The sequence below is a fragment of the Ovis canadensis genome, chromosome 11 (assembly GCF_042477335.2).
Source record: "Ovis canadensis isolate MfBH-ARS-UI-01 breed Bighorn chromosome 11, ARS-UI_OviCan_v2, whole genome shotgun sequence".
Lineage (NCBI taxonomy): Eukaryota > Metazoa > Chordata > Mammalia > Artiodactyla > Bovidae > Ovis > Ovis canadensis.
Window position 1 is genome coordinate 26,559,616 of NC_091255.1, and position 9,059 is coordinate 26,568,674.

Sequence of the window (9,059 nt, forward strand, 5' to 3'; positions counted from 1 at the left end):
TTGTATTTATTCTTTAGTCATTTGGTAGAATTCGCCAGTGAGGCCATTTGGTCCAGGGCTGCTGTTTACTGATGTCTTGGTACATTTTTGATACTGATCCAGTCTCCTTTCTAATTATAAGTCTGTTCAGATTTGCTGTGTGTTTATGATTCATTCTTGGTAGGTTGTGTATTTGTAGAAATTTACCTATTTCTTCTAAATTGTCCAATTTCTTGGTATATTTTGTTTATGAGTTTCTTATAATCTGTTTAATTTCTGTGGTATCAGTTGTAATGTCTCCTTTCATTTCTGACTTTGTTTGTATCTTATCTTTCTTTATCTTAGTTAATCTAGCTGAATCTGTCAACTTTGTCAGTCATTTCAAAAACACAGCTCTTAGTTTTGTTGATGTTTTTCTGTTGTTTTTCTAGTCTCTGTATTGTCTGTTTCTGCTCTAATATAGTTAGTATTTCCTTTCTTCTCCTAACTTTAGTCTTAGTTTGTTCTTTTTTGTTCTTTGAGGTATAAGTTGTTTTCTGATATTAAAAAAAATTTTTACTTATTTAAATTTTTTGAAAATTGGATTAAAAAAAAAAAACACAAACTTTTTTTTGGTTGCCCCACATGGGATGGGGTGTTCGTACCCTTCCCAGGGATCGAGCCCATGTCCCCTGCACTGGGGCTTTAGCCACTGAACCGGCAGGGAAGTCCCTGGTATCTTTTTAGATGTTTGTGTTTGTAAACTTTGCTCCTCAGTGCTTTTGCTGCATCCTATATGTTTTGGTATGTTTTGGTTTTGTTTTCATTTGTATCAGGACATTTTCTAATTTTCTTTTTGATTTTGCCTTTGATCCATTGGCTGTTCAAAAATTGGTTACTTGCCACATATTCGTGAGCTTTCTAATTTCCCTTCTGCCGTTAATTTATAGTTTCATTCTGTTGTGGTCAGAAAATAGACATGGTGTAATTTCAGTCTTCCTGAATTTGGTATGACTTATTTTGTGACCTACCATGTGCTGTATATCCTGGAGAATGTTCCTTGTATGCTTGAGAAGAATGTATATTCTGCTTCTGTGGGGAGGAGTGTCCATATCATTTATGGTGTTATTCAGATCGCATACTCCTTATTGATCTTCTGTCTGGATGTTCTATCCACTGTTGAAGTAGAGTACGGAAATCTCCTTCTATTGTATAACTATTTTTCCCTTCAGTTCTGTCATTTTTTGCTGCATATATTTAAGTGCTCTGATGTTGGGTGCGTATATGTTTATAATTGTTCTGTCTTCCTGGTAAATGGACTTCCTTGAGTTTGTGGGTGCAGTTTCTCCATTAGAGCCTTGCTGGCTTTTCAGGTGCTCGTAATCTCTTGCTCCCTCTGGTGCCAGTTTATGGTACTGCATGTTCTGCAGCCGCCGGGTGCCTTCACTCTCTTGGACCCAGGGGCCCCCAGACATCCAGAGTATGCTGGCTCCCGACAAGGGAATGAGACAGATACCATTCCTTGGGCCGGCCTGTGGAAAGACAGCACCCCAGAAGGAAGTCTTCCTCTTCTCCCTCCCTGCAGCACTGGCTGCAGGCTGCTGCCCCTCACTTTTCTTGGCAGCATTCAGGCACCCGTGCTGTGCCAGCTCCATCAGTGCGCCAGATGAGACATGACAGAAACCAGTCCTCTGGGAAACCCTCCAGGGAGCTGGAATGCTGAAGGCACACTCCACTCCTATGTGTCTTTTCTGAAGGGAAAGTCAGGAACTGGGCTGTGCCTGCCTGGTTCCAAGCTGTGGTAGCTTGGAAGAGGGGTTGACATGAGGCAAGTGAAATTACTCTTCTCACCCAGTTCAGTGCAGCTGTTCCCGGCTTTGTGCTCCTTTGGGACTTTTTAACTGAATTCTGGACATCTCCTAAAGGTATTTTGGTCTGTGTATCATTTAGAAAGTGTGTGTCCCTATGGCAGAATGAGTCCTACGACTTAACTATGGTGTCGTATGGCTGGCGTCATTCTCCTCCTTTGTACTGCTGGTTTAGAACTGAGATGACTTCAGAAACCCACCCATGTGTTTATTATGGACTCACATGTTTGCCACTTTACAAGGAAAGACATCTTGAGGCCACTCTGGGTATCAGTAACCACATCTTTCCTTAAAAGCTACGTGCTGCCCCTTGCTCATTTTTCTTTTTCTGTCCTTGCAAAGTCTAGCTTTCAGGAATGGAGAGAAAGATGACCCTGGTCACTGGGATGTGGGTTGACCTTTACATCTAAGTACATGATGACATATTGTTTGAGACTTAAACGCAAAAGGAAATGCTTCAACTTACTATGTATGAAGTTCTCCAGCCAGAATATGTCCCTAACCATATTATCCTCTGTTTTAAAAGAGGGATAATGTCTATTTTTAAATGCTTGGTAAACAGTAGTCATTGCATAGACTCTCCTAATAAAAGTTTAAGTGATGGTCACATTCGTTACAGTAGCAAATACGACACATTTTCTCCATGTCTGGAGCCAGAACGTAGAGCAGAAATGTGCTGTCTCGGCCATAAACAGCTAACGTGGACTCTGAAGTCAGAACGCCTGAGTTCGTGGCCTAGCTCCACCACTCAGCTCAGTGATCAGATCAGTTCATTTTCCCTTTTCTTTAAACCGTTTTTTTTCTTTTGTGCCTGTGTTTACTCGTGTATAAACTGGGTATGATAATAACAGCGCCTACATCGTGGATTGTTACACGAATTGAATGAGAAGATTTGTAGATAAGATATACAGACACAAAGTTTTCAGAACAGGACCTGGAATTTAAGAAGCACTACATCATTGTTAGCTATTCTTAAGAGTAATCCTGATGAGATAGCTCTTGTTATGCTTAGCAACTAGTAGAGATCGCATTTAAAAAAAATATTTAAAAGATTTTTCTGCCCCGTTGACAGAGTTGAAACTGTGGGACAGCCAGACAGAAGAGACAGTATAGGAGTGTGTGCAGAAAAACAGAATGGATATGACTCCCTGCAGCGGGATCAAGCAGTGTGCATTAGTACAAATGGTAAGGAGGAAATAACTGCCGTTCTCTTTGAAATGTATGATTTACTATAATAAGATTTGAATCAGTCTCAGTATCACACGTTTATACCAGATGAAAAAATGTAGGTCTTAATGACATATCTATGTGACTGCTTCATACCAGGCATTATTCTCTACCCTTTAAAAGTAATACCTTATTTAATCTTTAACACCTTTTTGAAGTGAGGAGTAGAGTTACATCCATTTTGTAGTTGATGAAAGGGCTTCCTAGGTGGCTCAGTGGTAAAGAATCTGCCTGACAGTGCAGGAGACGCAGGTTCGATCCCTGGGTTGGGAAGATTCCCTAGAGGCGGAAATGGCAACCCACTCCAAGTATTCTTGCCTGGGAAGTTCCATGGACAGAGGAGCCTGGTGGACTACAGTACATGGTGTCGCAAAGAGCTGGAAAAGAGCACGCAGAGCACTGAGCGACTGGGCACACACAGCACACGATTGATAAGAAAAGCCACAGGGAAGCCGTGGCTGAAGTAGCTGGCGTAAAATCACTTAGTGTGGATTTTTTGCCAGGCAGTTTACTCCTGGATTCCGTGTGCCTAAGTCACCTGAATTCATAGAGAAGATACATTCAGCATAGGTTAGGGGAGTGAGGAGAGTTTACATCTAGAGTCTCCTTTGGCTCCTTACTTCACAGTGATTGCAGTTAAAAATCACTGCCAAGATGTGTTGATATTTTATGGTGTGGGTCAGACAGTCGATAGCAGGATCCTTGTGTATTCCCTGGGAAACAGTCCTGCTGTTCCACAGGAAGTAATTTTATAATGGAGATGCCATCCATGTAGGAAACTCACGGTCTCTGTTTTAAGAGTGGAACCCTGGACCTGAAGCCTAAAACGTTATTAAAGCTTTAACTTTTCCTTCTGCCTGGGGCATGTGGGGGTTAATGAACATATTGAACTGCATTATCTTTGACCAGTTGGCATTCCACAATGTTTTCTTTAATTAGGAAATTCGCTGCATTACCAATAACCTAGCATCTGTTTCCATTCTTTAGTTGTTGCTCACATGTGAATGACTCTTTACCTTAACATTTTAGGTGCAGTTTTTGTAAATGGAAAAGAAATGACTAATCAGTTGCCCGCAGTTACTTCTGGGTCCACTGTCACGTTTGACATTGAAGCTGTGACTCTAGGATCCACCAATAATAACGAAGGCGGAAACTTCAAGCTTCGAGTGACTATTAGCTCAAATAACAGAGAAGTGGTGTTTGATTGGTTACTCGATCAGTCTTGTGGTTCTCTTTACTTTGGATGCTCATTTTTCTATCCTGGGTGGAAAGTGTTGGTGTTCTAGGTTGGCCGATGATTGGCTTTGGGTGTGCGGGGGTTTCATGTAGCTTTCCTCTCAGCCCAGTTGTCATTGGTTTAAAAAATGGTTAGATTCATCTCGCAGTTAAACCATTGGAAACAGAAATTATTTACGGGATTTCTTTTGGACCATCTCAGCAATAAGAGGCGTGAATATGGTGGACGAAACTGTTGCAATGCAGTAAATTTTATTTTTTAGCATAGTGTTAATTGGAATATGACATCACAATAAAAATCAAATTGGGTTTTAATGTATGAGGAGATACAGAAAGCCCTATGAACCTTTCCGCTGTACTTCTAAAGTTGGTTGTAAGAACAGAAAAATGCAACATAGCATCATTTTTTATTAAGTCTCTATCTTGTAAAGATCCAAGGCCATTTAAGACTTTAGAATGAAAAGCCAGGACTAGACCAGGCAGAATATGCTATAATGCATGCTGTAACAGACACTCCCTTGTGTTCTCCACAGGAGTGTTGAATATGCTCTTCATCTTCAGGGATTTGTAAGCAGTATTGAATTTTATCTCATGTTCAGTAATCTTTAAGTCCCCAAAGTGTGACAAGTTTTAAAAATTACTGAGCAAATGTCTACAACAGGCAAAGTGTTTTCTTTTGTTCTTTCCTTGCAGTTCCATTCCCAGTTAGGTTTGAGGGGTTTTACAGGGTAAAACTACTTACGGAAGTAGTATGCACAGCAGTGTTATTAATAGCTATGTCCCATGTATGAAATATGCACCGGTGCATATCCAGCCTCAGTGACTTGCATGTCGCTCTTGGTAGGGTCTGAGTTGCAGTCCAGTTCATGAATGGTCTTTTAGTGGACCAAACAAGTGTAGGCTAAATACTTGACCTATTTTTTGGGAAACAAATTTGTTTAAAATATTTATTTGAAGGACTTGGATGTAAACATGATTATCTTAACTTGCTATTTACCAGCCTAAGATCTTTTCTCTTTAATGTGAATTTTTTTTTCCATTTTTAAGAGTAGAAAAGTGGAAAAGCAAGTTTGATATTTTTGTAAGATAATTTATTGGGGGATTCCAGTTCCCTATTAGACAATCATGACCTTTTCCCATTGCCTTTTTATATATAAGTAAGCTGTTTTTCACTTGTTTAGTGATTAAGAAGATGTGCTAGAATGTAGATGCCTCGTCTGACTATCTGAAACAAAAATAAAAAAGTAAAAGGTATGTGTGTGTATTTTTTTTCTTTCATGAGATTTAATTCATTCAGATTTAATCTTTTAAGTGGAGGGAGAAAAGTCATCTTCACTTTTAAGTGTGTGTGTGTGTGTATATATGTATATATATATATACATATATATATATGGTAATAAATAAGTCATGTACACATATATAACATATATATTGGCAAGACTGTACTCCTTCCAGAGGGTCTAGGGGAGAATCCTTGGAGCTTCTGGTGGCCACAGGCATTGTAACTCCAGTCTCTGTCTTCCCATGGCCTTCTCCCTTGGGCTTTTCTTTTTTTTCCAACTGCCCTGTGAGGCTTGCAGGATCTTAGTACCCTGACCAGGGATTGAACCCAGGCCCATGGCAGTGAAAGCACCAAGTCCTAACCACTGGATCTCGAGGGAATTCCCTCCTTTTGTCTCTTCTAAGGACATTTGTCTTGGATTTAGTACCCATTCAAATAATCCAGGATGATCTCATCTCCAAGTCTTTAATTGACTTATAGCTGCAAAGACCCTTTTTCCAAATAAAATTGCTGCCACAGGTTCTGGCGCAGACGTGTCTTTCTGTGGGCCACCGCCATTCAACACGGATGATGGGGTCTGGCCGAGTGGTTGTTGGCCGTCAGTCTGTCTTGCTAGGCTGCCCCTTGCCTGGTCCCTTGGCTGCAGAGAGCAGGTTTTTGTTGGCGCTTTTTTGTCGACATTTCCGTGTTGCCGGCGTCTTTTGCCCCCAGGTATGGGATACCCAAGACGAAAACCTTAAGAATGCACAGTGTGGAGCTCCTTGAGTTTTAGGTACCTTGGTCGTCTGTCAGTCTTAAGTTTGTTTCATTATATTTTTTCCCATAGTTTTTAGTTTTTCTCAGCTGGAGGAGTGGGAAAATGATGCTACTCCATCTTCTCAGAAGCATAAATTCTGAAGCTATAAGATTTTAATATCAAAACAAAAATAAAAGAGTAAGTAGGGATGAAGGGCAAATGCATCTCTTCGGAGGGCTTTCCCTGTAGAGGGGAGCAGAGTAAGCATCTAGCTCCTCGGTTAAATATGAAAGATTTAGTTCAAGAAGTGAAATTTATTCAGTTATTGACAACAAACTATTGTGACAACTGTTGACAGTAACGCACTCACTGAGGTATCTCCTAAACCGGTTCAGAACTTTCCACACGTGTATGAATCAGCCAGTGCCAGAACGGACAGTTTGTTCAGCTCCGATCAGTGTCCTGTGTCTTTCTCTCTCTTGGATTATTCCTTAACCTTAGTGGAGCACTTCCTCCATTTGCTGAGAAAGGGTGCCCAAGAGGTAAATTTTTTGAGATAGAAAGCTGAAAATCTCTTTATTCAATCCTCCCTTTGACTGTGACTCATTAAGAATTCTAGGTTGGTGACCCTTCCCTCTCAGCATTTGAGTGCACTGTTCGGTGGTCTCCCGGGAAAACTAATGCCCTTCTGGTGCCTGTTCATTTGCATGCTGTATGTTTTTCCTCTTTGGAAGACTGTAGTATCTTCTCTCTATTGCGGCGGTCCCCTACCTTTTTGGCATCAGGGACTGGTTTCATGGTAAGACAGTTTTTCGCGGACTGTCAGGGGCAGTGGTTTTGGGATGATTCAAGCACGTTATATTTTTTGTGCACTTTATTATTCCACAAGCTGCACCTCAGATCATCATGTATCAGATCCCAGAGGCTGGGGACCACTGCTTTGTTGTCTTCCTAGTTTGTTTTTGGTATAACACTCAGCCACGTAGCTCATATGACAGCTAACCCTGTAGGTATGTGAGTTTCTAATACCTGCTTTAAACCCACTAGATTATAAATTCCTTGAGTTTTTGTATCTCTTATAGCCAGTTATTCTCAACCCTGGCCTCACATTAGAATTTCCTAGAGAGCTTTTAAAAATAGCAGAAATTCTGATTCAATTGTTATTAGTGGAGCTCACTTTTTTTTTTAAAGAAATGAAATTATTATTATGAAGGCAGATTTGGGAGTAACCACTCCAAAGTAACTACAAGTCCAGTCTCCATGGTGATTTTTTTTTTGGTAAATCTAAATTTGTTCTCTTTGGAAGACTATCCTTTATTCTGGAATTTAAGTTTCTTGCTCTTTTTATACTGTGTCCTTCTGTAAAATTAAAGTGACAGTAGATATCAGGTTTGCTGGGTTTGTTTGTAAATCCTGACAAAATGTCAAAAATTTTTTGAATATATATTACAGGTCTGTGAAATCCAAAAGTCTGGGATGTCCTTCCTACCCAACATTTCCTTATATGTGGGTATCTGATAAGTACTTATGAACTAAGAACAGCACTTTCCTTCTTAAAAGACAAAAACCGTATTCAGCAAAATAAAACTAATCTCTCACAAAAGCCTTTCTTTCATGGAATTTAATGTTGATTAAATGAAAAGTGACCTTTCTATGTCACTTCTATTCATTAGTCTTACCTAAGGCAGTGTTAGAAAGCTTGCAGTTCGGTAGAGAATTAAGACTTTGTTAATATAATCTCAGGAGACTTCTCCAGGGTCTTAAAATATATAGCTTGTGGAAGAAGGAGCAAGCATGTGATTTTTCCTCAGAGGTGGGAGCTGAGGATTGAAGTTGACAAAACTGTAAGGTTGTAGGGAAGGAAACAGTGATGTTAACCAAGAGCAGGTTACTGTCTAAGATCCCTTGTTGAAGGAGGCACTCTTTTTTTTTTGGGGGGGGGGGTCTGTTGCCATAGTGATTACTTTTTAAATGCATTTTTAATTGAAGGATAATTGCTTTCCAAGTCTGTGTTGGTGTATGCCATATATCAACATGAATCAGCCATGCGTATACATGTCACCTCCCTCTGGAATCTGCCCCCCCCCCCCCCCGCTTCCCATCCTATTGAAGGAGGGATTTTGATCCCATTTTACAGTTGAAGAAACAAACTCAGTGTTGTCAAGTAACTGAGTTTTGGAGCTGCAAAGGCCCTGGGGTTGGCATTCAAATCCAGGCTTGTGGATTCTCAGTTCTTCTGCCACGCTCCTCTGTGTCCACACTGCCCTATGTCCCTGGGGCACCAACTTGAGTGAGACGTTTAGCTTACTAACCTGGCTTACTAAAAACACGAACGAATGTTGCCCTCTCTGGAATTCAAGATTCACAAGGACAAGAACAATGTCTGGCTTCTTCATCTTTGTATCCTAACACTTAACTAAGGCGAAGGCCATTATAGGTGCCCAGGAAGTAATTAAGGAATAAATAAGGCTCCTCAAGCCTAATTAACGGCATGGCAACCGTGGTCCTTTCCATTCAGGGCCTCACAGAAGAGCCAGCTCCTGCTTTCCCCAAATAAGACAAATAGGGATCATTTGGACAGAATCCACTCAGAAGAAAATCTTAGTTGAATTAGTGAAGAAAGAAGTTAAGATTTGTTGGACCCCCGTTACATTCTAGGCCCTTGTTCTAGGTGATTCATATGTTTGTCTCAAAATAGAAAAAGCTTTCATTCTGTGACCTGTGTAGCTTCACTGCTTCTCTGGAGTAATGA

The 9,059-nt window shown here is 40.5% G+C and overlaps 1 protein-coding gene across 1 annotated transcript in view; it reads left to right on the forward strand.

Annotated features, from left to right (window-relative positions):
• The window catches only part of CRLF3 (cytokine receptor like factor 3), a 42,042-nt gene extending 36,499 nt beyond the window's left edge, over positions 1 to 5,543 (forward strand). Inside the window, exons 7-8 of the mRNA XM_069602887.1 lie at positions 2,899 to 3,011; positions 4,083 to 5,543. Coding sequence (XP_069458988.1) covers positions 2,899 to 3,011; positions 4,083 to 4,339 — 370 coding nt within the window. The 3' untranslated portion in view covers positions 4,340 to 5,543. The remainder of the gene's footprint in view (positions 1 to 2,898; positions 3,012 to 4,082) is intronic.
• The last annotated feature ends 3,516 nt before the right edge of the window (positions 5,544 to 9,059 follow it).